At 43.9% G+C, this 27,170-nt stretch overlaps 1 protein-coding gene across 5 annotated transcripts in view; it reads right to left on the bottom strand.

Annotated features, from left to right (window-relative positions):
• Nucleotides 1–27,170, bottom strand: part of HEATR4 (HEAT repeat containing 4) — a 54,205-nt gene that overhangs the window by 9,408 nt on the left and 17,627 nt on the right. For all 5 annotated transcript variants that reach the window (XR_014526947.1, XM_083506447.1, XM_083506449.1 and 2 more), the window contains 7 exons: nucleotides 19,601–19,705; nucleotides 17,416–17,534; nucleotides 15,682–15,862; nucleotides 13,227–13,296; nucleotides 5,038–5,227; nucleotides 2,799–2,877; nucleotides 1,243–1,414 (listed from right to left, as the gene is read on the bottom strand). Coding sequence is in view for 4 of the 5 variants with exons in the window: in XM_083506447.1 (XP_083362573.1) it covers nucleotides 1,243–1,414; nucleotides 2,799–2,877; nucleotides 5,038–5,227; nucleotides 13,227–13,296; nucleotides 15,682–15,862; nucleotides 17,416–17,534; nucleotides 19,601–19,705 (916 nt within the window). In the remaining variant the exon portion in view is untranslated. The remainder of the gene's footprint in view (nucleotides 1–1,242; nucleotides 1,415–2,798; nucleotides 2,878–5,037; nucleotides 5,228–13,226; nucleotides 13,297–15,681; nucleotides 15,863–17,415; nucleotides 17,535–19,600; nucleotides 19,706–27,170) is intronic.

The raw sequence follows: 27,170 nt of genomic DNA, 5'->3' as shown, positions 1-27,170 counted from the left end.
ATTGTGTACATAGTACATCTGGTCCAGACTCAGCCAACATGACACCCTCCAGATGTTGCTAAGCACCATCTCCCTTCTGCCCCGCAGGGCTGCCTAGGCTGCGGATGTCTTCCTGAAGCCTGGAGAGCGAGAGGGGTCGGTGCGCACTGACCCCTCTCGCTCTCCAAGCTTCAGCGAAAGCCTGCATTCGCCCCATAGGACGCACCCAGATTTCCCCTTCATTTTTGGAGGGGAAAAAGTGCGTCCTATAGGGCGAAAAATACGGTAAGTTTCTTTTCCTTTGGCAAAATAAGATCATCCAATATTTAAATATAATACAATATTTCTAACAGGGATGTTTAAATTGTGTTTGATTAGAAATTAAAATATACAGTGACTGTATCTAATACAACTAGTACCCATTGATCTGTGTGCACACAGAAATATGACTAGGTGACAGTTTAATTACACAACATTTCTATAAATTCATTGAAGCTAATCCTACATATTTTACAGGTGCAGGATCCTAAACTGTTTGAATATGGAACACTTATTTCTGTAAAGCAAAACAAAACCTACCAAGGATAGTGAATGCTTTTTTGTTTTGGTGTAGATAAGCATTTCAACATGACACATAGAAGCTAAGCTGTCAATTAAAAGCAGTGTTTTAGCACAATGAGTACATCAACACTGGATTTTTTAAAAAGCTGATCAAAGCAGCCTTAGCAAAATGGACAAATTTCAATTCCTCATACACTTATGTGGACAACTTCATATCTATAGGACCTACTCCTACAGCTACACTTGACTTTCTGTGAAATGTTGTTTTTACCCATCCTTCATCATAAAGCCCTAGAGCAAGTTGCAGGAACAAAAAAAATGTACAATTTAGTAAATTCCTCCCAAAAATGAGGTTTGCATCCAAAGCTGAATTTAAATGCATTGCAGAATACAAGCCTCACCTTTGGCAAGAATCTTTTGTATCTGTGCCTTGAACTAAACTGAGAATGCTCCTGATTCTTCCTTTGAAGTGGAATTGCCTTACGTCATATGTCACATGACTTGACAGCTGTGTGGACCGTCCCTCCCAAGAGTGTTCTCTGGATGGTGAACCAGTACTGGAATCAGCCTGCCAGCCAGATCCAGTTTCCCACCCCTACTTTAAAGTTTGTGCCGAGCACCCTTTCTGAAAAAAGAAAAAAATAAATATGCAAAAAAAAGTGAGCATTCTACCAAACTGCTTTCCCCACCACCCTGATTTACCGGTGAAAATATCTTGAACAACATCAAGGAAGATGTCCCTTATTGAACTGTACGCAAAGACGTCTCCCTTCTCTCGATAGATGCGGTGGGCTTCCTGCCACGTATTCTTTGTTATCTCCTTAATTTTGAGCAATTTCTCAATTACCAAGTCTTTTTGGCTTAATGTGGCAACCTGCGTCAGAAATAGTTATTTTTATTAAAATTACTTGCCACTTGTCATGTAAAAACTTATCCAGGTGGTGAACAATGGAAACAAACCAAATCCAATGTACTAAAACAAAAAATACAACGATCCGTAGCCCAAAGATTAAAATTCTGTAGTCTTGGGGGTGTAAGACTGAAGGTGAAACTAATGCACCAGCCCTTGTAGAAGGGCAGATCACTTGTCAGTAGGTGCTCCATTCAGCAGAACTTAATTCTAGTTGACCAGATTGAAACAATATGCTCTTACCTAAATAGGGACAGAGTGGGGCAGATCTGTATTTGGAGAGTAGGACTGCTAAATGTTTTTCACTTTCATAACTGATGTCTGTGTCTGCTTTCCACAATTCCTTTGGTTTATATATTGACATACATTGCCTCCACTTCTTTTTCAGGGGCTGGTAGGAGCCAGTTGTGATGTGAAAAATTAGTAATGGTAGGACTGGGCTTCAGAGAGCCTAGACCAGGGGTCTGCAACCCGCGGCTCCGGAGCCACATGTGGCTCTTTAACACCTTTGCCGCGGCTCCGGGGCGGATACTAGCGAGGGGAGGAGGCGCATTGTGCGCCCCGACACTCCCCACTGTGGCAGGCGCTGTACTGGCTGTGACGTCGCATGGGGGCGGTGCGTGCGTTAGTCATGCACCGTCCTGACACCACCTTCCCGGTTTTGCGGCTCCCAGTTTTTCTTCTTCGGAAACGGATCCAAGTGGCTCTTTTTGTCTTAAAGGTTGCAGACCCCTGGCCCAGACAGTTGCATTAAGACTGCCCAGAGCCCTGTGTGCCCTAACAAGCCAGAGCTTAACTCTTCAGTAAGATTCCTAGTTTCCTTAACCTCCAGGATGTAAGACTAGACTAACTAACACACTAGCCCTCCTAGAAGGGTAGAGAGACAAAAAGGGGCATTACAGCTAATTGCTCTATAAGCTGCTAGATCTAAGTGCAAGAAGCCATGTGGTCCAGTTTTCACAGGACCATGCCACCTCCAGAATGAACATGAAGATTTTATGTGAAAGTAAGGGCACTTCCAGATGACCTATTTATTGAGCATTTGTCCTGCAGCAAGATTCGATGATAATGGCTATTTAATTAACGTTCATTAAGATCTGTGTTTAGGGAGATAAGAGGATGTGTCAAAGCAAGTGGTAACTCACAAGTGCTGTCTCTCAAGTTTAGACTTCCTCCATTGCTTACTGCAAAAAGTCTGATTTTAGGGGGAGGGGAGCATGTCCCCCCCCCCATCCATCTATAATTGAACATCCTTGGAAAGGGGGAGTATTCATAATATATTTCTGAATTCTTTACTCCTACAAAAAAAAGAATCTAGTTCTTTCTGCTAATTGCAGTTTTCTCCCACCTTATTCTTGATCATCTGAATCGTTTCGTGTTCCTCTTCCTGTTCAAAATTGAAAATCTTCACAGCACGGCTCACTTCCCTAAATTGGAAACAATGGACGGTGTGTTATTTACATGCTTCAGAGATCTCAGATGAAAGCCTGGCAGAGGAAGGAGTTCTGTCAAATCAGTACACTAGCCATCTTCTATTTTCATTTTTTCATTTCACTTTTAATTTGTGTGCTGCCTTTCTATATTACTATTCATAAGGCAGTTTACAGCAACAAAAGATACACCAAAGAACACAGACCTTAATCTGATCCGATACAAAAACATCATAATAAAACATAATAAATAAAATACAATAACTTCTCTCAGTCTATATTTCCTATGTGCATACAGCTAGCACCTTATTCTGTGAGATATCTGCAACAGTGTAAGTAGATCCTTCTGCCCCTACAGCAGTGTACAGTGGTACCTTGGGTTACAAACCTAATCTGTTCTGGAGGTCCATTCTTAAACCAAAGCGTTCTTAAACTGAGGTGCGCACTTTCCCTAATGAGGCCTCCCGCCGGCGATGTTTGGCTTCCGTTCGTCTTCCAGGGCAAAGTCCGCTAACTGGAACACCTACTTCTGGTTTTGTGGAGTTCGTTGTCTGAAGCGTTCGTTAACAGGACTCTTCGTAGACTGAGGTACCAGTGTATAGCTAGAGAAGGCCTCCCCTACGGGTCCTTTGGGCTTATCTGAAGCTGGTTCATGCTTCTCCATATGTCTGCTGCACCCTCTGAAATCCTTGTGATGCAATACAAGGGGAAGTGGGTGTAAGAGACACTAAAATCTGTCTTTGCCATGCATACGAGGCAGGTTGGGGAAGAGATGAGTATTGGTACCACAGACCTGGAGTGGCATGCTGGCAAAGGCCACCAACTGTAACCTTAAACTGCATTCTTCTGTACCACCCTGTGATCTGCTTGGCCTGTGCAGCAGTTCATGGGAGAAGGTTATTAGGGTAGGTGGTAAAAATGATAAAAAAACAGATGTAGCTAGCAATTCTGGCTGGTTGAGGCTTGGAAGGAGCACATGACTACGTAGAAGAGGGGAGTGGGGTGAGGAATGGATCAGGTTTAAGTATAGTACTTCTCAGAAGTAATGTTGATGTTTACAGTGAAAGTTTCCATCCCATCTAAGGCACTTGGAGGCCACAACTCCAGTTCTCAAGTTAATCTTGAAAGTAGACTTTACTGTTTCTTAAAACTATTTGCATACTTTTGAATAGTCTAGAATATGAGTTGTATCCAGTGCTGTCTGTGCACAAGTGAAACAGACTTCTGCAGCAGATCTTCACATCACACTCCTCCCTGAAGCCTTCCACATGCCCTCAAAATCTGCACAAGTGGGTTGGGGGTACATCTGATACAAATTTAGATAGTCATGGGGTGTTTATGAACAAGGTAAAAATCTGCAAGGCCTTGTATCATACCCTGCCAAATATGCCCTCAAAGCTTATTCTGTTTGTGTTACTTAAGAACAGCTAGAGCTTATTCTGGACTGCTAATTCTGGAGCCACTCTAGTGTTAATCTGAGGTGCTCATTGGAATACCTGTAAGGAAAGAAACAGAATTAGGCTAAACATTAACTCATGATGGGGTTGCCAGATCATACAGGCCCTGACCCCCTAGCTACATGTTTGGTGTGTGAGAGAAGGGGACCAACTTATAAGTGTAGTTCATGTAAGGGGGAAATCCTGACTCACTCAGGCACCACTCTTAAGTGGAGGAGATCTATACACATAACCCACTGGCCTTACGCTCACCAAATGGGTGGTGGTGGGAGTGCCCAGTGAGAAACAGAACTTAGTTTCCGGACTTCAGCTTTTCTTTTCCCTCTCCCACAAGCACAAAGTTCATTCCCAGAAGCTGTAGATGTGTTCCACAGGAGCATTATCCTGAAGAAGTACAGTGGTACATCGGGTTAAGTACTTAATTCGTTCCGGAGGTCCGCTCTTAATCTGAAGCACCACTTTACCTAATGGGGGCCTCCTGCTGCTGCCGCGCCGCCGGAGTACGATTTCTGTTCTCAACCTGAAGCAAAGTTCTTAACCTGAAGCACTATTTCTGGGTTAGCGGAGTATGTAACCTGAAGCGTATGTAACCTGAGGTACCACTGTAAAGGTATTGCACATCTGCCAAGAAGAACCCAGGAGAAGGAAGTGGTTTTCTAAATGCATAAGATTTTCTCCATTAAGGAAACAAGGGACTTACTCTTTGACCATCTCATTTGGCTCCATAATCATTCTCTCCAGCAAAGTAGCCCGAACTGTTTCATCCTTCATCTTGAGGGTGATGAGACTACGACAGGCTTCCCTTCGCACCCCGGGGTCTTCTTCATAATGAAGGGCCCAGAGGAGAAGTTCTTTCAGGTAAGGACTTGCCTCTCCTATCTGACCCAGAGCTGACAGAAAATAAAAGAGTGTTCATTTCAACATTTATGCCAGGAAGATGAGGCAATGATCCAAGTGCCACAATCACCTAAAGTTCTACAGCCTACACTCTGAAACAAAATGCTACCCTTTCTCCCTGAAGTGGAAGGAAGGAATTGCCTTATTGTGGGAATCTCTTTTGTGCTTCAACCTTCCTTGCAGCACAAAATAGATTATACCCAAATCATCTTTTGTAGATGCCGGTATTATTGCTGATCTTACTCATCTTTTTTTGGCAATCAAGCCACTGTTGACTCATTAACTCAATGACAGTCCAGGATTGTGCTCCTGGACATACCATTTTTGGCAAAGTGTTAAATTAGAAAGCAGGATGCTGACTCTGATGGTGATTCTTTTAATGTGAAATTTCAGCAGCAGGAAAACACTTTTGAGGCATGTAAAAAGTTCATTGTATCTGCTCACTAAATAAGTATGCTAGCTGTTGCAGTATCAGATTGGATGTTAAATATGGCTAGTTATTTTTGCACGCAAGCAGCTGCTCCCTCTGGGGCTGATAATTAAATCTTTCCTCCTTTGCTGCGGTTCTGAGGAAAATCCTTTGCCTGAATGTGTTATTTCAGAGGTGGGAAGCCTTTTTTTTTTTTTTTAGCAATCTTCCAGGGGGCACGTACCAGTGTTGGGCAGACAGAGGCAAAAGTGGGTAGATAAATTAATGTAAATTGCACCTTTAAAAAAGTACATTATTTTCTACAGACACTCTTCTCAATCAAGAGTCACTATCAGAGGTCAAGAACACTTTACAGCCAAGTGAAAACATTCAAGGGGAGTGGGAAGGAAGGCCAGTGCAGGGACTGGCCCAGGAAGAGACAATGTGGTTGGGAGAGGTTATGCTCTGGGGAGAGTCCCAAGGATTAGACAAAGAGGCTTGGCAAGCCACATTTGGCTGCTGGGTCCAAGGTTCCCTGTTGCTGCACTGTTTGCGTTGAGAAGAAATCCCCAATTGATACTAGCAGGAGGCATTTCCTCCCAGTGCAAATATTAGCTTCAGAGGAGGGATTTTCCTCAGGATCACAACAGGGGAGGAAATGGTTACACTCGCCAACCATGACTTGTTGTGATTCTGATCATCATATCCCTTCCCTTGCAGCTTTTTCTTTTTTTTTTTTAAAGTTTTTTTATTGCGTTTCTTTTCATAGGTTCACAAGTTTATTTACATAACAGCATGCAAGAAACATTTTTTATATATAAAGAAAAATAGAAAAAGAAGAAAAAGTTGAATATGTTTCACATCATCTTTCAACGACTTACTTTCTTTTGGACCTCCTCACATCCTCCCAACATTGCATTCATTGTTCTAGCCTAATCAGCAATTTGTTACCTTGTTTCACCACTTATTGTATCTTTGAATTTATTATGTTACCAATTTCAAAAATTTGTAGTTTAATTTTAGTGCCTTTACAATAAACATAATATATTGTTTCAAATTTGTTTCCTTTTCTTTTTTATCTAAACTTACTTTATCATTTACTTAAATAAGTTGCAGAAGCATAACGTTTCCTAATCGTGCACAATCTTAACATTCAAACAGCTTATAGTATTTTTGCAAATATTCCTTGAATTTTTTCCAGTCCTCCTCCATTGTTTCTTCGCTCAGATCTCGGATTCTGCCAGTCATTTCTGCCAACTCCATGTAGTCCATCAACTGTGTCTGCCAGTCCTCCAGTGTGGGTAAATCTGGTGTCTTCCAGTACTTTGCGATAAGGATCCTTGCTGCTGTTGTTGCATACATAAACAAAGTTCTGTCCTTCTTTGGCACCTTCCGGTCCACCATGCCCAGAAGAAAGGCCTCTGGTTTCTTAGAGAAGGTATATTTAAATACCTTTTTCAACTCATTATATATCATTTCCCAGAAGGCCTTTACTTTCGGGCAGGTCCACCAGAGGTGAAAGAATGTCCCTTCTGCCTCCTTACATTTCCAACACTTATTATCAGACAGGTGGTATATTTTAGCCAACTTGACTGGGGTCATGTACCACCGGTATACCATTTTCATAATGTTCTCTTTCAAGGCACTACATGCCGTAAATTTCATACCGGTGTTCCATAACCTTTCCCAGTCCACAGACATAATGTTATGTCCTACATCCTGTGCCCATTTTATCATAGCAGATTTAACTGTCTCATCCTGTGTATTCCATTTAAGCAGCAAGTTATACATTCTCGAAAGTACCTTAGTTTTTGGTTCTAATAACTCCGTCTCTAGTTTCGATTTCTCCACCTGGAAACCAACTTTTTTATCCATTTTAAAGACCTCTTGAATTTGAGCATAATGTAACCAGTCTCGCACCTTGTTTTTTAGTTTGTCTTGGCTTTGGAGCTTCCAGTTGTCTCCAACTCTTTCAATTAATTCCCAATATTTTGGCCAGTAGGCCTCCATATTGGGCCTTTTTTTGGAAACCTTGGCTTCCACTGGTGATAACCACCTCGGGGTCTTACTTTCTAGTAAATCCTTATACTTCATCCAGACAGCAAAAATTGATTTTCTGACAATATGGTTTTTAAACAATTTGTGAACCTTCGCCTTGTCATACCACAAGTATGCATGCCAGCCATAAGCATTGTCAAACCCTTCCAGGTCTAGGACATCGGTGTTCTCCAACAAGAACCAGTCCTTCATCCAGCAGAAGGCTGCAGCTTCATAATATAACCTTAAATCCGGCAGGGCAAACCCCCCTCTTTCTTTTGAGTCAGTTAGTATTTTAAATTTTATTCGGGGCTTTTTGCCCTGCCAGACAAACCTAGATATATCCTTCTGCCATTTTCCGAAACATTCCATTCTGTCCACGACCTGTAGGGTTTGAAATAAAAATAACATTTTTGGCAAAACACACATCTTTATAGCTGCAATTCGGCCTGACAAGGTAAGTTTCAATCTTGACCATATATCCAGGTCCTTTTTAATTTCCAACCAACATTTTTCATAGTTATCTTTAAATAAATTTAAGTTTTTGGTGGACAAAAATACCCCCAGGTACTTCACTTTTTTTACCACACTTAGCTCTGTTTCTTTCTGATACCCCTCTGTCTCTGTAGGTGTCAAATTTTTGACCAAAACCTTAGTTTTTTGTTTATTTAGCTTAAATCCCGCCCCCCGACCAAACTCCGAGATAAGTTCAAGAACTCTTTTTGTGCTAGATTCTGGCTCCTGTAATGTCAAAACTAGGTCATCTGCGAAAGCTTTCAGTTTGTACTGTTTCGCTCCGACCAGTATACCCTGCACCAACCGGTCCTCCCTAATCATGTTCAGCAATACCTCCAGGACAGAAATAAATAACAGAGGAGATAGGGGGCACCCCTGTCGTGTCCCTTTTTCAATTTTGAGTTCCTCCGACACCACATTGTTCACTATCAGTTTGGCTTTTTGTTCTGAGTAGATTGCTTCTACTCCATTTTCAAACCCCCGTCCCACTCCCATCCCTTTCAGATTTTTCTTCATAAACCTCCAAGAAATGTTGTCAAATGCTTTCTCCGCATCAATAAAGATTAAGGCCGCCCTTGTATTCCTGATTCGCAAAAGCTCCAATATGTCAATAATATTCCTGGTGTTGTCCGACATATGTCTACCAGGGAGAAAGCCTGCTTGGTCCTTGTGAATTACTTCATTTAATACTTTTTTAAATCTATTTGCTAGAATGTCTGCAAATATTTTGTAATCCACATTCAGGAGTGAGATGGGACGGTAGTTCTTAAGCTGGGTCTTTTCCGTTTCTGACTTGGGAATCAATGTGATGAATGCTTCTTTCCACGTTTCCGGTGCCCTCTTCCCCTCCATAATCTGGTTGCAAACCTCCAACAACGGTTGTATCAAAAAGTCCTTCAAAGTCTTATAGTATTTGGAGGTGAGTCCATCCGGGCCTGGAGATTTGCCGAGTTGCATATTTTGAATGGCACCTTCAATTTCCTGTTGGGTTATTTTACTGTTGAGAATTGATCTTTGGTCTTGACTTATTTTAGATAGTCCATTTGTCCTCAAAAATTGGTCTATTTCCGATTCTTTCTGAGGCCCCTGTGTATAAAGATCTTTAAAGTATCTGTGGAAGCACTTCCTTATTTCTTCTGGTTTCTGAACTATTTTTCCTTGAATCTCTAAATTTGTGACCGTATTTAACTTTTGTCTTTTTTTCAACTGCCAAGCTAGCAACTTTCCACATTTGTTTGCTGATTCAAACGATCTCTGCTTCATTTGTTTAATTTTCCATTCAATCTCTTGATTAATCAATTTCGAGTATTGTGCTTGGTGGAATTTAATTTCTCTTAGCACCTCTTTTGACTTTGGTTTAGTTCTCAACTTTTTCTCTCCTTCACTTATTTTCTCTAAGATTTTTTCCTTTTTCCCATTCCAAAATTTTCTTTTTATTGTGTTCTGTTGTATCAGAAACCCTCTCATTACAGCTTTGCTTGCGTCCCAGACTGTTCTTTTCTCCACCGTAGTGTTCAAATTTATTTCAAAATAGTCCTTTAGCGTTTTTTGGGCCTTCTTAACAATCTCTTGATCTCTTAACAAGGTGTCATTCATCCTCCATCTGAAGGATCCGGTTGGGATAAGTCTCAGTTCCATTTTTAAGGCATTATGGTCGGAGCAGGTTTTTGGGCAGATTCCCACTTTTCTTGTTTTAGGTGCCAGCCCTCTAGATATCCAAATTTGGTCAATTCGTGTCCATGACAGATGGGCCTCAGAAAAGAAGGTTCCTTCTTTGCCCAAGGGGTTCCTTGTCCTCCAAATGTCAATCAAGTCCATATTGTCTGTCATTTCAAAAAACGTTTTAGGAAGTCTGCCGTCTGTTGTTAAGTTTTGATTTTGGGATTTGTCCATATTTGTTGACACCACCCCATTCATGTCTCCCATCACGATAATATTAGAATAGTCCAGATAGTCCAGCATTGTCTCATGCAGCTTCTTGTAGAATTCTGATTTTCCATCATTTGGCGCATAAATTCCTAGTATCAGAATCTTCTCCCCTTGTGTTTGAATTTCAATTGCGAGAATTCTTCCATGGTCATCTTTGAATAAGAATTTTGGTGTCAGGTTCTCCTTTGCATATATTACAACGCCTCTTTTTTTAACTTTGTCTGATGAGATAAATTCTTGGCCTAGTCTTTTGTTGATTAATACTTTCCTGTGGAGCCTGGTCACATGTGTTTCTTGAAGACATATTAAATCCAATTGTTCTTTTTTTAGGATATAAAATATCCTCCTTCTTTTTTCCGGAGAATTCCCGCCATTTATATTCCAACTAAGTAGCTGCAGAGACATCCTGTTCTAGTTAAGATGTTCTTAAGATGAGGTGCCTTCCTTTTGCTCAGAACCCGAGGGTGCAGGCGTTGGCCCGCTTCCAGGCAGTATTGGTGTTGGTAAAGATGGAAGCCAATCTACTCTTTTTTGGAGATCTTCACCGTGGTCGTGAAGGAACTTTTGGTTGTCTTCAGGTGTTCTAATTTTAACCTTCCTTTCTTTGTAAGTGAAGGATAATCCTTGTGGAAACTCCCACCTGTAGGGAATTGCGTTGTGTCTCAGCAATTTTGCTAGTTCTGTGTAGGTGGCTCTGAGGTCCAACAGCTGTCTCGGAATATCTCTATAAATTTCCACCCTTTTGTCTTGTATTTCAATTGCTTTTTTGAAATGAAGGCCTAGGATCTTATCTCTCTCCTCCTTTGATCTTAGAATTATCAAACAGTCCCTGGATCTGTCTTTCCTTACCAATCTTCCCAGTCTATATGCCGAGACAATTCTGAAGTCTGTATCTTCTGTTATACCCCAGAACTTCGAAAATTCTTGTGTCAAATATCCAATCAGGTCTCCTTGTTCAAGTTCTGGAATGCCTCTCAATTTAATATTATTCTCACGGTTTTTCAATTCCACCATTGACAGATAAATTTGTTGTTCACCCACCTGTTTGTGCAGAGGCTTGACTTCTCCTTTTATTTCTTCAACTTCTTTTTGTAAAGCTCCCACTTTTTGAATTGCTTCTCCAGCTAGTTCCCGATTTTCCGCTGTTGCTCCTTGCAAGTTCTCTATTGCTTGCGTGTGCTGGGAAACTTGTTCAGTCAATTTTTGTATCGAGGAAGTCGCTTTGTCTATTTTCAAAGACTGATCATCCACCTTCTGATTTAAGCTTGATAATTGCTCCAATATTTGTTTTAATAGTGTATCTGATCCACCTGCTGCCATATCTTCCTCAGTGGGCTTCTCGGTTATTTCAGCTTGCTCCCTCTGTGTCACCAGTACAGCTGGGACCGACGATCGACGTCCTTGGGTCAGTGTTGTTTGTACAAATTGTGCTGGTTTTCTTTCCTTTTCTTTTTCCTTAGCCTCTTTAGTTTCCTTAGCTTTAGATGCTCTTGTTCTCCCTGCACCACTCATTACACATCTGTCAGTGTTCAAGGTCAGATTGTCTATTGTTCCATGGGAAAGACAGAACCAGTTATAAACAACCAGTAAGATGAAAGTCAAAACAAAAATCAGTTCCCAGGATTTTGTAATCCGAAAGCCCTGTAGGGGGAGTGCCACCAAGTTTCAAAGACAAAGAAGGAAGTATTCCGCCATTAAAGTTCCAAGTTGTTTCAGCTCAGTAAATCCACTAATCCAACAGTCCCTTCACCGACCAAGAAGTTCCCCAAAGCATCTCTTAAAGTTCAACAAAGTTTCATGAACGGTGCTTGCAACAGTATCACATCCAGTCTTTTCTGCTCAAATGTATCAATTACGCTCCAACAAAGTTTTTGCAACTGTTTCCGCAGTTTAACACAACCTCTCTCCCCGGCAGCCCGACGATCTGGCTCTTTAGAAATACAGCCCAAAAAGGGAAAGAAATAGGAGGAAAGTCCACATTTACTTGATTTAATCAGTGTCCGTTTCTACCTTCCGTTTAATAGAAAACAGGTCTAGTAGCGCAAGAAAGTTAAAACTTCCCACAGTCCCGTTTCAAGCGCTTTCCGCTTCTTAAGACTTTGCTTTGATCTTGTCAGCAATGTCGGGAGACGGACTTCCCTTTTCTCGTCTCCCGTTTTCAACCAAGTCCAACAAATTCTTTACCAAATTTAAATCCCTTTACTCACGGGTATGTTGCTTGCAGTTTAGTGTTGATTTTAGGAAGAAAGGACAGCGCTCATCTGCAACAGCCGCGCGGCTTCACTTCCGCGGAAAGAGCGATGAACTCACAGCACCGCTACCCCTCCTTCACTCCGGGTCTCCTTACGGGGTCCCTTCTGTGTTTTCAGAGCAGCTTCTGGTGCCCGCCGAGTCCCACGGCCACGGGCTCACTCTACCCGTGGTTTATCTTGATGGGTCGTCGCTATGCCGCAGCGAACGACCCTTTTCCGCGGAGCCCCTCTTCAGAGAACGAAGAGGACCGCCATTACAGTTTCGCGCCGCCTCCGGAAGTCCCTTGCAGCTTTAATTTGCAGTTTTTAAAGTGTACATATTCAATGCAAGGTTGCAATTAATGGCATATCCAGCTTGGCCCCAAGAGAGTGTACCAAGAAGTCTCTGGTTGAAATCAATTAGCAGTTATCTCAAGAGGCTTAGGCAAGAGGCTTTGCTCTCAACATCAGACATATATCTGTAGCATGAGAGATTAAAATATTCACTTATCCTACAGGGCTGTTGCAAAGATAACTGGTGACAAACTGGATTTTAGTCCGTGGAAGCTGATACCATAATAATGTGATAGTCCATAAAAGGCCACAGAACTCTTTCCTGTTGTTGTTGCAGCAAGAGACAGCTACTTCTCTGGAAACAATATGAGACAATATGAAGTGCTAAATGCTTTAAATATGCTATGTAAATGCTAACGTAGGATTATCACTAGTCTTGGGGCTGCTTCAGTCCTGATGATTAAAACATCCACAAATGATGATCAGCTTTTTAGTGGAACTTGAACATCCCCATACTTTTTACAGGTTGGTTCTGCACATGAGAAGGAAATGATAGGGTCCTAGCCCGTAGAATACCTTTGATAGCGAGAGTCTTGATTTTCCAGAGAGGGTCAGTCTGCATTATCTTAAAAAGGCACCTGAGCACCTAAGAACAGCAACAAGAAAAAAGGTATTAGTTGCAAGAACGTAGTTTGCATAGTTTTAAACGGGATGGTTCACACCAAATAAATTACAAGACTGCCCCAATAGGGAATTCCAGACTGTAATATAAAGGCAGCAGGTAGGCACGATGTGGAACCCACCAAGCCAAACATCGCCCATCAGTTGTGTATTGTAACATTTTTGCAGGGCAGACAGGTAGCTCATTCAATTCCATTGTCTTGAAAAAGCCATCTTTCCATTATGTGCAGTATTTTCTTTTCCTGTTCAAGCCTCATAATAATGAAGGAGAGAAACACAATAGCACATTTCTGCTTTCATTCACCCCATCAGAAGGTGAAGCTTTTAATATTTAATAGGGAATATTTATAGGGAAGTTTTTAATATTTAATGTTTTATTGTGTTTTTTTATCTGCTGGAGGCCACGGCAACCCGGTCGGATGGGCGATGTACAAATTATAATCATTATTATTATTCATCACATTCCTTTAACTTTCAATGGTGCTTAGGTCTTGGCAAACTGTGCCTATCATATTTTTTTAAAATAAAGTATGGGAATGAATAAATAATAAACACAGCTTATATTATTTTTAAACACAGAAAATACAGTCTATGGCGGGGTGGACTTTTAGAGACAGCTAACAGAAAGTCCACAAACCAGATTAAAGTCCCCAAGCAACTTCAGCTGGATTCATTGGCTCTACCAAAAAATACTTTGGAGATGTAGCAGAAATGTTTCCCTGGGATGAAACGGGATTGAGCTGGGATACGGAGCCTGTGGCCCTCCATATGCTCTTGGAGTACAACTTCCATCACCTCTGATCATTAGCCATGCTGATTGGGACTGACAGGAGTTGGAGTCTAACAACATCTGGAGGGCCACAGGTTCTCTGTCTCTGGACAAGGGACTTTAATATAGATCTTGGCCCTAGGACCCCTGACCATTAGGTCCAGTCGTGACCAACTCTGGGGTTGCAGTGCTCATCTCACTTTATTGGCCTAGGGAGCCAGCATACGGCTTCCGGGTCATGTGGCCAGCATGACCAAGTCGCTTCTGGCGAACCAGAGCAGCGAAAGGAAACGCCATTTACCTTCCCACCAGAGCGGTACTTATTTATCTACTTGCACTTTGACGTGCTTCCGAACTGCTAGGTTGGCAGGAGCAGGGACCGAGCAACGGGAGCTCACCCCGTCGCGGGGATTCGAACCGCCGACCTTCTGGTCAGCAAGTCCTAGGCTCTGTGGTTTAACCCACAGCGCAACCCGCGTCCCTGATCCAGCTCAAATTGCATGTAATGAAGTTACATCAAAAGGAATAAGAACAGTCCGGTTGAATCAAACCAAAGGCCCATCTAGTCCAGCTTCCTGTACTCACAGTGGTCAACCAGATGCCTATGAGAATTTTGCAAGCATTACCTGAATACAACAGCACTCTCCGCGCTTGCAATTCCCTGCAACTGGTATACAGAGGCACACTGCCTCTGGCACATGTATCGTGGCTAGCAGCCACTGATAGCCTTATTCTCCATGAATTTCCCTAATCCTCTTGGAAAAGCATCCAAGTTGTTGGCCAACATCTTATGGGGGTGGTTTCATAGTTTAACTATGTGTTGCGTGAAGAAGGATCTTGTCTGTCCTGAATCTCCCATTAATTCAGATTCTTTGGAGGGACCCAGGTTCTAGTATTAGAGCAGAGGGAGAATAATTTCTCTTTACCCATTTTCTCCACATCATGCATCCAGGCAGAACCCAGCCTGAAAAAGCATCACAATGTAGATGTAGCGTTATACATCCAGATGCGCGCCTGCATTTATACCACATCTACTATGCATATACAGTAGAAGGTTGGTCCTCCCCAAATAATCAGTGAGGAAGATGTATTGTTCCAGCCCTGGACTAGCGTCTGAAGAATAAGTCTCTGAAGAAGCCACCCAGGCTGCATTCAAGAAAGGCGTTTATATTTATCTCCACATATAGGGCTTTTGCCAGCCATTTTGCTGGGACTGGCCCAAGAACATTTGGCACCTAAGGCAAACCACAAAATAGCATCCCCCCAGGGAAGAAGGGGTGGGTGAAGATCTACATCAGGAATCAGCGGGAAATAAATGACCACTTTGGGAACAAAGGGTGGGAGAAGGCCAGCAGTGCCTCCTATTCACCAAGAGGCTGATGCAAAGGAGGCATGGAGGGGGTGCTGCCAAGGATCTGGCCTTCAAGGAACAGCACCCCAGCTGTCTCTGCCACTGCAGCAGCATCAGAAGGCGATGCATTGTTTGGAGGCTGAATCTGCTGTCCCTACAGATCCCGCCACCTGAGGCAGTCACCTCACCTTGCCTCGTGGATGCACTGGCCCTACATTTTGAACACTCACCACCTCTTCTTTAATCTGAAGTTCTCCAGCTGCCCAGCAGGCTTCTTTTCGAACTGCTACAAAGTCATCACTGAAACACTTTAGGAAACCAGGGAGCAGCCTGGCCGTCATGAGTTTCAGCCACCCAATCAATGAAAGAGCTTCCACCCGCATCCGGACATCTCCTCTTTTTAGCTTCTCCCTGAGGGCACAAGTGTGTTCTTAATGAACAATGGTTGAACTCAGTTATTAAGTCCTGGGTGTAAAGACTTCATTTGAAGTGAAGGGCCATTAATTATAACAAGTGTTAATAGAATGAGCAACAGCATAAACCCCTGTGTTCATGAGCTAGATGTGTTTAGCACATGCATAGGCAAACTCGGCCCTTCAGATGTTTTTGGCCTACAACTCCCATGATCCCTAGCTAACAGGACCAGTGGTCAGGGATGATGGGAATTGTAGTCCCAAAACATTTGGAGGGCCGAGTTTGCCTATGCCTAGTTTAGCATAAAGAACTGTAAGGGTAATCACTGTGGTGCTGTCCAGATGTTGTTGGGCCCATCAGGACCAGACAGCGTGGCCAATGGTTAGGGATGATGGGAGTTGTATCCCACCAACACCTGGAGGGCACCACTGTCACTTCCACGCTGGAGAAATCCTCTTCGGAGGAGGACCTGGAGCTCCCCAAGGCAAATGGAGCAGCAGGTTGTGTCAATTAACAGTCAGACAGAGCCAGTGGCGTAGCGTGGGGGGTGCAGGGGGGGGCCGGCCACACTGGGCGCAACATCTGGGGGTTAGGGTTAGGGGGCGCAAATCCATGGGTTAGGGGGCGCAAATTACTTGCCTTGCCCCGGGTGCTGACAACCCACGCTACGCCACTGGACAGAGCCAAACCTTTCATTGGTCACAGCCCTCCAACCTCCTCCTTAGGACACAGGAGGCCCCTGCACAGAATCAGAGGCAGAGGCTGATCAGCCGCTGAGTCTGGGGGAGTGCAGGTGCCCACAGGTGCAGGCTCAGTTAGACTGCTGCCCTCCTCAAGAGAAAATGGCTACTTGTGAGTAAGATGCTCCTCATTAACAGACGAATTCTTTAGGCAGCCTTGATGGCCTGCAGCTGCGCTCTGGGTTTCAAAGTAAAAGCACCAGTGTAATTGCACCAGTTGCCTGATTTGAGTCCAGGCCCCAGTGTCTTGACCTTGGACTGATTCTGGATGTTGCCTCTCATGTTGCCCCTGTGCATTGCCTTCAGACAATCAGACCAGTTCACATTATGGAGCAGAGGATCAATCAAGCTTTAGTTTTGTGCATTTAAAAGCATAACAACAATGGTTATTAACTTTATCCTATTTTGTCATTACTTAAGAGCATACTAAGGGTGCAAATCCTGTAAATGACTTAGGCCAGCTAAGTGGCCTTAGGAAGCAGTATATATGATGCTCTGCTGGCAGAGATGGAGCTATGTCAGCAGAATGATACTTACCCTGAAGGAACTACCTCCAGTACGTCGGGTGAAAACTCTTGCCAGGATATCTGTGGCACTGGGCACAAATGTGACTGTATAGGATTGCTCTGCCCATCAGTGAAGATGATGTTTCTAACATGCATATGGATCTCTATGCGTCTCATTTCAAATGCCACCAGACATTATTGAGGTCCTCTGTTTCCAATGCACTGTCTATCTGCATTTCAGAATCTTGCATAGGAAATGTTTTGCTAGTGATTGAGATGTCTCACCACGTTGCACGGCTCTCACCTGAGTTGATCATGGACTTCTTTCCCAAGCTCCAAATGCCCCAAAGCCTTGGCAGCTGCCTGGCGTACATCAAACTTCCAATCTGTCCACATGAGCTGGACAATTTTGTTTTTTAGGTCCTACATAGAAGAACTAAGAGTAACTTTAGGCAACAGATAAATTGACACTGAAGAAGACAAAGATGAAGATGATCATTAAAAAGCATTTACCGTATTTTTCGTCCCATAGGATGCTCCGTCCCATAGGACGCACCTAGTTTTTTTGGGGGGGAAATAAAGGGGAAAAAATTTCCCTTTATTTCCCCCCCAAAACCAGGTCGGGGGAAACCGAACCAGGTTGAGGAACAGCGGGGTGGCGGTGCTGCGCCTCCCTGCTGTTCCCCAAGCTTGTGGGGCTGGCCGGTGTCTGCCCGGTGCGCGGGGCGCTCTGCGCCTCGCGCACCAGGCGGCAGGCTGCTATCCGCAGCGTGGGGAGCCCTGCGGAGAACTCCTCCAGGGCTCCCCACGCTGCGGATGTTTGCCCGGCGCGAGGGGCGCTCTGCTTCAGGGCGCCCCTCGCGCCAGGCAGCAGGCTGCTATCCGCAGCCTAGACAGCCCTGCGGGACCTCCCGCAGGGTTGCCTAGGCTGCGGATGCGTTCCCGAAGCGCCGGGCGCTCTGCTTTCAGCGCGCCCGGCGCTCCGGGAAACAGGCTGCTATCCGCAGCCTAGACCTCCCGCAGGGCTGTCTAGGCTGCGGATGTCTTCCTGAAGCCTGGAGAGCAAGAGGGGTTGGTGCGCACCGACCCCTCTCGCTCTCCAAGCTTCAGCGAAAGCCTGCATTCGCCCCATATTTGCCCCAATTCACCCAGATTTCCCCTTCATTTTTGGAGGGGAAAAAGTGCGTCCTATAGGGTGAAAAATACGGTATATACCACTTAATATTATTTAAAAAGCTAAGCAGTGTACAACATAAAGACAACAAGCAGTGTCATTGAAAGAGAATGCAACATAAAACCAGTAAAACAATAGTATAAGAGTGTCCAGGCTTGAAAGAGCCGCACCCTCTCCTGATTCAGATGTAACAGAAACAGAGCCCCAAATTTCCCCATAACACAACTGGCAGGAGGCCGGTCCATAGTTTCCCAATGCTGCTCTCTGAAAGCAGCCCTGTAGGAGCAGAACTGCTGCAACACAACCTTGCTTCACAAGGCATCATTTTAAAAGAGTACAACTGTTTCTTATGTCAGCATCTCTGCGGGGAGCCATGTAGAAAGCCTGGACACCTAGAAAAGTCTAGGAATCAAGGAAGCTGGCCCCCTTCATTGCTGGGTAGCCCTTTGGGAAGGAATGGATATTTTTTGGCAAGCCTAGGATTTCTGCTCACAGTAGAAACCTTAACCTGTGCATCCCAACCCTAGTGCTCATAATGCAGGCTTGGATTCCAAGGTAAGTTAATTTAAGAAGCTCATAAAAGGAAAGCTTCCCATTCCCTCTGTCTCTCTGAAGACACCTGAACCCTCCAAAAAGCCTACTCTGGAGGGCCAGTGGCCTCCTAAACAATGTGGTTTGGGATGCAGTGGGCTGCTGGTGGACAAGGGAATCTTCCAAAATCAGACTTGGATAACTTAATATAACTTAATAAAATCCACAGAAGGAAAGTTTTGTGATTCCCTTCCTTCTCCTTTTATCCCCAGGATACACCTGAGCCCAAGCCTCTGCTGTTTCGGAGGGCCTCCTGAGTCTCTACTGAGGCTTTTCAGGGAACACACAGGGCTGGGTAGTGAGGAGGCAACAGGAAACTTTCCTTCCATGAGCTTCCTTCAGCTAATTTAGTTTAGGATTCAATCCAAATAATTTTCTGCCTATATATTCACATCTCAGTCTTTACACATTGTTTCACCACCAGTGCCATTTAGGAGCAATTTTAAATGAATCAGATTTTTTTTATGCTTAGCGGTGGCATCACCACTGCAACAATTCCCCCCCACCTTAATTACTATGTGTATGTTGGTGCATGTCACAAATGAAGAGATCAGTGAAACATGTTTTTCCCTCACTCTGAACTGCCAAACAATGGAATCTCTAGTAAGCTTGAATCACGTCAGAAGGAATATTTGAATCTGCTAGTGCTTCGGTCATAAAAATGGCTCTACCAATATTCTCTTATGGATGTTATAGTATGTTAGCTTCATGAAGCATAACTTACTTGACTGACGCTCCCAGGAATACGTGAAAATGTTTTACAGGCCAAAACCCGATGCTTCCATTGGTAGCTGTTCAATTCGGATGCCAGTAAGCAATGAACCAAGCCCTGGAAGATTAAACCAATCAGTGGAAAGCCTGAACGCACTGAAGTATAGAAGAGGGACAGAGAGGCTTGCCAATATTTTAAGGAGAGGAGTTAGTGTAGCACCCTGCTTGTGGTTAACGCTTAGCTGGAATGAAATATTCAACGCAGCAATAGAGAATTTAAAATAATTATTTATTTGTCAGACAAATAAATGAGAGGCACAGTGGTATATGGTTACCAAGCTCTGGCCTGGCTCCTGCCATTATGGCCAGCCCTTATATTCCCTTAATCCAGCCCCCTTTGCTCCTCCTTGGGCTGCCTCTGTCCAATCAGCCTGGTTGGATTTCCTACTGGCTGATTGCTATAACCAATCACAAAAAGATACACCCATATCCTTCTGTCCTTATAAGGAACACAAACAGCTATATATTGTTACATCTATAAATGACAAATAAGTAGTAATATATCTTACATGTGTCTCAACAAGGAATCTTAATTACCAGCTCACCTCTTGCCCTCCCTGCCCTATTGCCTTCTAAAACAAATGGTTAATCTTAAATTTTTATCTTAAACATATGTCAAGGATCTTGAGTTTCACATCAACATTGAAAGATATCCTTCATTTGAAGGTTTCTAAACAAATGTCTGACAGCTAATATATCAGGACAGCATTTGATGGCGTCTTCTTGTCTGGCAGGGGGCTGGACTGGTGGCTGACTTAATTTCAAGATAAATACAACTCTTCTAGCATTTGTTAAATCCTTTGCATAATTACATTTAAGCCAACATATTTAATACACAACACAGATAGCCTCTTAAAAGGAATAAGGCCTTTTTAAAGTAGAGAGAGAAAGAAAGAAAAGGACTCAGTTTAAAACAGTTTCAGAAGAAGCCTCCTCCCCTTCAGCAAGCTGCTTTTCCCATTATCTGTTTAAGGAAGAAACAGCTTTAAAAAGACTTCCCAGCTAGATGCTTTAAAAAGACTTCCCAGCTAGATGTTTTTTCTCCCATTTGCCTCTGGCCTTAGAAAATACAGCTCAAGGTTTAAAAGAGGCCCATGGTATCATTTTACTATTTGCCCATTCCTAATTATGTTTATCTCTGCTTTTTTTATCTTCTGTAACATGTAGGGTCAATGTCCTGCTTTTAGTCTGTAATTTCAGCTTTTACGACTTTGAGAATTGCTTTCTGCTATCAATCAAAAGGGGCCCCTTGTCTAGGAAAACAGTGCCAGTGTTTTCTTAAGCAGCTAGCCTTCTTGCCTGGCATGAATACTTTTGAAAATCTACTTTTGAAAATCTAAGCCCTCTTTAATATACAAGTCCTGATCAAACATTAATAAAATGCAGGCTTATGCCTGATGCCTCATTCCCCCCTTTCAAGCTCAAGGACCTTCGTCCCAAGTGTCCTTGATAGCTTGACCTTCATCATATTCCTGAGGTAAAGCTCTGTATAGGGCCATGATATGAGGTAGAGTTTCATTTGAAACCATCTTGCTAATTGTACTTCTAAAACATGAAATGATACATGGCATCATACATAAAACCATTACCACTACTGTCAAGAAAAACAAGCAAGACAATAGTATCCCTTTGAGTCCTGTGACATTAGGTAACCAATTGGTGAGCCATCCCATATCCCATCCTTCCCATGTTTGTACTGGGACATGTGCTATATTCTCCATTTTTGTGGCCAACACACGGATTGCCTCACCATTATCTGAAATGTTAAAGCAACAGGCATTCCCTGTCAAGTTTAAGACTCCACATAGGCCTCCCTGCTTGGCAAGTACATAATCCATTCCCATTTTCAGCTGCAAAATGGCGGCTCTACTTTCATCCAATTGTTGTGCAATAAGTCTCAAACTCCGGGCCGTTGCATTGGTTACAAGTTCCACTACTGCTTGCAATCGAATTATTCTGTTTAGATTATAAATAGGATCCCGTGCCCCTTGTATGAGCTCACCAGGATTCCAGGAGGCAGGATCATAATAGGCTATAATGCGCTCTGGTGGCCAATCATCAGTACCGCTCCAACTTTGGGTACTTCCTCCTGCTATATGAGAAATATCAGCGTTTCTTCGTGTACGCTTGGCCAAATTAGTAGGCATAATCCACATTGGTGGTAATACCCATCCCAGGAAACAAGTCCCACTCCATTTGGAGGGGAGTTTCTTGTATGCCCATTCTCCACATATCCACCACAACCATCGTGTCTGAGGTCTTTGGTATGTGGAGTACAGAAGGCGAAATAGCAAAAGAGGTAGAGAGTTCACAGTGCAGTATGTTAGATTGCCTTTTTCTGTCACAGTTATGTTCCATACCACTTTCCATGCATGAATAAAAGGAGGTGCACAGGGCAAGGCATCCCGAGTTCGATAGGTAGTATCGTGTGCCCAGGTATTCTTAATATTATCCCAAGTATAGTGACAATGAGAAGAGCCTATCATGGTAGAATCAGCTGCATCTGATGATTTATGTACACAGAATTCCCCTTGTACAGGTATAACTCGTAATGGTTTAGTTGAGTTCCATCCGGGGAAATTCTGTACTTCTGTTTGGTGTGGTATTTCGCTTACCATACCAATGGCATCTAATGGTATCGGTAATAAGGGCATACCTCCCTCTGAATCATCTGGCCCGAGAGAGCAAACAAGGCAATTGGTCCTATTTGCAACATTGGCTACCATTTCAGCTAAACCTACCCACATATTGTGGTCATGGTGGAATCCATATTTAGTCAATTTGGCCAGATTCAAAGACCCTTCCCCTTCCCAAGGGATCAGGATTAATAATAGAATCATGTTGATGTCTAGCATATGCATTCCTTCCACAAAAGATTACCTTATAGTGATAGCAAATAAATATTAGTCCCAATATAATTCCCCCAGTGACAGAAATGGGGAACCACCAAGACCAAAACATATATCCCGAGGATCCCCAATGAGTAATATCTCTGATAATTGTTCCACAAGGGGGTGGGCAGTCAATTAATTGTATAAGAGAATCTTTCCTTTCACAATCGCTGGTTCAGATGCTCCTCAAGCTTCAGGCGTGCGCAGGTCAGCCAGCTTCCAGGTTGTGGCTGCAGCAGGCCGGTCGTCTAATGTTGCCCGTGACCTAGCCCGTTCCCGGTAGGGCTAGATACAGGGGTTTTTGGAGAGAGTCAGTTTAAGAGGATTAGAGGGGTCACCTTTGCACGTCCAACTGCCTTCGGACTTCTTCAAACGAGAGTGATGAATCCAGGGGGTCACCTCAGCTACCTTCACCGCTGTTGGAGTAGAGAGCAAGACGGTGTAAGGTCCACGCCACTTAGGTGCAAGTGGATCACGTTTCCACTCTTTCACCCATACGCTATCGCCAGCCTGGAACTGATGAATCGGCTCGGCAATGCTGCACGGCGTGCGCTCGAGGACCCACCTGTTAAGAGAAACAAAAACACGGGAGAGAGATTGCACTTGTCCCTGTGTCACATGGTCTCCTATTTGTTTAAGATCAGCTGGAATATCCTGAACAAAGGAGGGCGGTCTCCCATACAGGAGCTCAAAAGGTGACAACTTAAGTCTTTTTGTGGGTGCACACCGAACACGAAACAGTGTTATGGGTAACACATCTACCCATCCCAATCCCGTTTCCTGGGTTAATTTTGCCAATTGGGTTTTCAGAGTCCGATTCATTCTTTCAGTTTTCCCTGAACTCTGAGGCCTATAGGCTGCATGCAGTCTCCATTTCACTTGTAAGACTCGACATACTTCTTGTACTACTTGATCAATGAACGCTGGCCCATTATCACTTCCAATGCATCTAGGTAATCCAAACCTCGGGATCAATTCAGTGAGGAGTCTCTTAGTTACCTCTCGTGCCTTTTCAGTTCGGGTGGGAAAAGCTTCAACCCATCCGGTAAGAGTATCTACAAACACAAGGAGATACTTGAATCCCTTAGAAGGGACCAGCTCTGTGAAGTCCACAATTAGGCTTTCCATGGGGACATATCCCACATGTTGGATTCCAGGAGGTTGTACCGGTCCCTGCCTGGGATTGTTTTTAGCACAAAGAACACATTTCTGTGAAATGCAAGTTGCTAATTGTGATAGGTTAATAATATACAACTTCCGACTGAGACTCTCTCTGGTTGCAGTACCGCCAAGGTGAGTAGATTCATGATAATTTCTTACAATTGTGCCTGCTAGATGATGAGGTACATAAATCCTATTGTCTGGCAGGATCATCCAACCGTCCTTCACAACTGCTCCTTCCTGTTCAGCCCACTTCCTCTCTTCTGGGGTATAGTGAGGTTTAACTTCTTCTGGAACTACCTCTGGTATGAGGGCTGCTATAAATCCTCCCACAGGCTTTTGGGCTGCCTCTCGAGCTGCTTTGTCAGCAGCATGATTTCCTCTGGTTATTGGATCCCTTCCTCGTCCATGACCTTTGCAGTGCATTACAGCAATCTGTTCTGGAGCCCATACTGCTTCTAACAGGATTTCTACTTCAGGTCCATATTTCAAGGCCTTCCCGTGGGCTCCTATTAGACCTCTTTCTTTCCATAGAGCACCATGTGCATGCAGGGTTAAGAAGGCATATTTAGAATCAGTATAGATGTTTGCCTTACATCCGGCTGCCAATTGCAGAGCTCTAGTTAAACCTATAAGTTCAGCTTTTTGTGCTGAGGTGCCAGCAGGCAAAGCTTCAGCTTCCACAACTTCCTCATTGGTGACCACAGCATATCCTGCTCGTCTGGCACCTTCATGCAGGTAGCTGCTACCATCAGTATAATATACAACATCTGGATTTTTCAATGGTTCATCTTTCAGATCGGGTCTACTGGAATAAACTTCATCCATTATTTGGAGACAATCATGTGATTCTTCATCATCTACCTCTGGTAGGGGCAGCAAAGTCGCTGGATTGAGCATATTCACTACTCGTAGATGAATCCTGGGATTTTCACACAATAGGCCTTGGTACCTAGCCATCCTTGGGTTCGTTAGCCAATAACTACCCTTATATTCCATGAGTGTCAGAACAGCATGAGGTACATTCACATACATTGTCTGGCCGAAGGTAAATTTATCAGCTTCTTTGACAAGGCTTGCAGTGGCCGCTACTGCCCTTAGGCATGGAGGCCATCCTTTTGCTACTGAGTCCAATTGTTTTGACAAATAAGCTACTGGACGGTTCCAACTTCCTAATCTCTGGGTCAGGACTGCCGCTGCAATCCCATTCTGTTCATGTACATACAGCTGAAAGGGTTTTTCCGAATTAGGCAGTCCAAGGGCTGGGGCCTCCATAAGTCGTTGTTTGATAACTAAAAAGGCTTGTTGCTGCTCAGGTCCCCATACGAATGGGTCCTTTTCTGCACCTCGAGTGCTTTCATGTAAGGGCTTGGCCAGACTGCTGAAATCAGGTATCCATAGTCTACAAAACCCTGCTGTTCCCAGGAATCCTCTGAGTTGTTTCCTTGTGGTAGGTTCCTTGATAAGGCAAATAGCTTCTTTCCTCTCTGGCCTCAATGCTCGTTGTTGGTGTGAGATGTCAAAGCCCAAATATTTGACCTTTTCTAAACATAACTGTGCCTTTTTCTGGGAAACTCGGTAGCCAGCTTGCCAGAGCAAGTGGAGCAGTTCCTCTGTACCTTCTTTACAGGTATCAAAATCCTTTGCTGCTAGTATAAGGTCATCTACATATTGCAGAACCACCTTTTCTCCAGGTATTGAGGGGTAACTTGTTAGATCCTTCGCCAAGGCAGTGCCAAATAAAGTTGGGGAATTTTTGAATCCCTGGGGCAATCTCGTCCAAGTTAGCTGGCCTTTTGTTCCTGTTAAAGGGTCTTCCCACTGGAAGGCAAATATAGGTTGGCTCTGTGGTGCCAGCCGGCAACAGAAGAATGCATCTTTCAAGTCCAATACAGTAAAAAATGTTGCTTCTGGTGGGATCAAACTCAGCAGGGTGTATGGGTTTGGTACATTTGGGTGCAAGGTCTCGATAGCCTGGTTTACGAGCCTCAAGTCCTGCACTGGCCTGTATTCATCTGTCCCAGGTTTTCGAACAGGCAAAAGGGGTGTGTTCCACTCTGATTGGCAGGGCTTAAGCAGACCATATTTTAATAGGCGGTCCAAATGTTTCTGGATGCCCTCTGCTGCTCGCCGGGGTAAAGGATATTGCTTTACAGATACAGGGGTAGCCATAGGTTTTAAGGTTACTACAATTGGAGCTATATTCTTGGCCATTCCTGGTGGGCTATTTTCGGCCCATACTCCTGGTGGCACCTGTAGAGTTCGGAGGAGCTTGTTTAACTCTGTATCCAATGTGGGTTGGACTTGCAGGGCTGACATTAGGCGCCATGATTGTTCCTTAGGTACTGAGAGGGAAATTATTCCTGCTGCCTTTGATGGCAGTTTCATTTCTGGACCTCGAGGAGTGAAGGTGATTTGGGCCTGCAATTTGGACAGCATATCTCTACCTAAGAGAGGTATTGGACACTCAGGTATATACAAAAACTGATGGGTTAAACGATGTCCCCCAATCTGGCATTCCAAAGGTTGGAGGAAAGACCTCTTAGCTGACTGACCAGTGGCACTTTTAATGACTACACTTTTGGATGCCTTTTTCTGCAATAGTTCTGGGAGTACTGAGTATTCAGCCCCAGTATCAATCATAAAGTCTATTAAATGGCTTCCTAATTGAATCGTGACCGTGGGCTCCTGGAAGCCTAACTTTATGGAGTCCGGTCTTTCCTAGTCTTGGGTAAAATCCTCCTCTGCCAGTCCAATGACATTGTCCCTACTCCGTCCTTGTCCAGGTCTCTGATATCTTCCATCTCGGATCATTCCCCGTCCCCGTCCCTGGTTTCTTGGGCCGGAGCCTGGGCCTGGGCCTGGGCCTGGGCATACTTCTTCCAACCTCAGGGGTTCAGGACACTCCCGCTTCCAATGACCCTCCTTCTTGCAATTTGCACATTGATTCCTTCCCAGTGGTGGATTCCTTCCCCGCCCTCTTCCTCCATTTAAGGGGCGGTAGTCTTACTTCACTGCTGTGGCTAGCATTACCATCTTTTCCTTCTGCCACTTCTTCTTCTCTTGTTTCTCAGCCTCATCCCTATTCCGATAAACTCGGCGTGCAATGGCCATAATTTGGCTCATCAGCATCCCTTCCCATCCTTCTGATTTCTGAATTTTCTTACGAATGTCAGAAGCGCACTGGGCCACAAATGTAGCAGTAATCATTCTGCTGTTTTCAGGGGCTTCAGGGTCAAAAGGAGTCCATATACGATAGGCTTCTTGCAGCCTCTCTAAAAAGTCTCCTGGACTCTCATTTGGTTTCTGTTCTACTTCTGAGACTTTAGACATATTAGTGGGCTTCTGGCATGCCCTGCGGATACCTTGCACAAGCGTCTGGCGGTAGGTGGTAAGTCTGGCCAGGTGAATTACATTGTTTGGATCCCAATTAGGATCTTCCAAGGGAAAGTTGTCTTGGAGATGACGGTC

Source organism: Podarcis liolepis, assembly GCF_965112155.1.
Source record: "Podarcis liolepis genome assembly, chromosome: 1".
NCBI lineage: Eukaryota > Metazoa > Chordata > Lepidosauria > Squamata > Lacertidae > Podarcis > Podarcis liolepis.
This window is presented reverse-complemented; position numbering and strand designations above follow the sequence as displayed.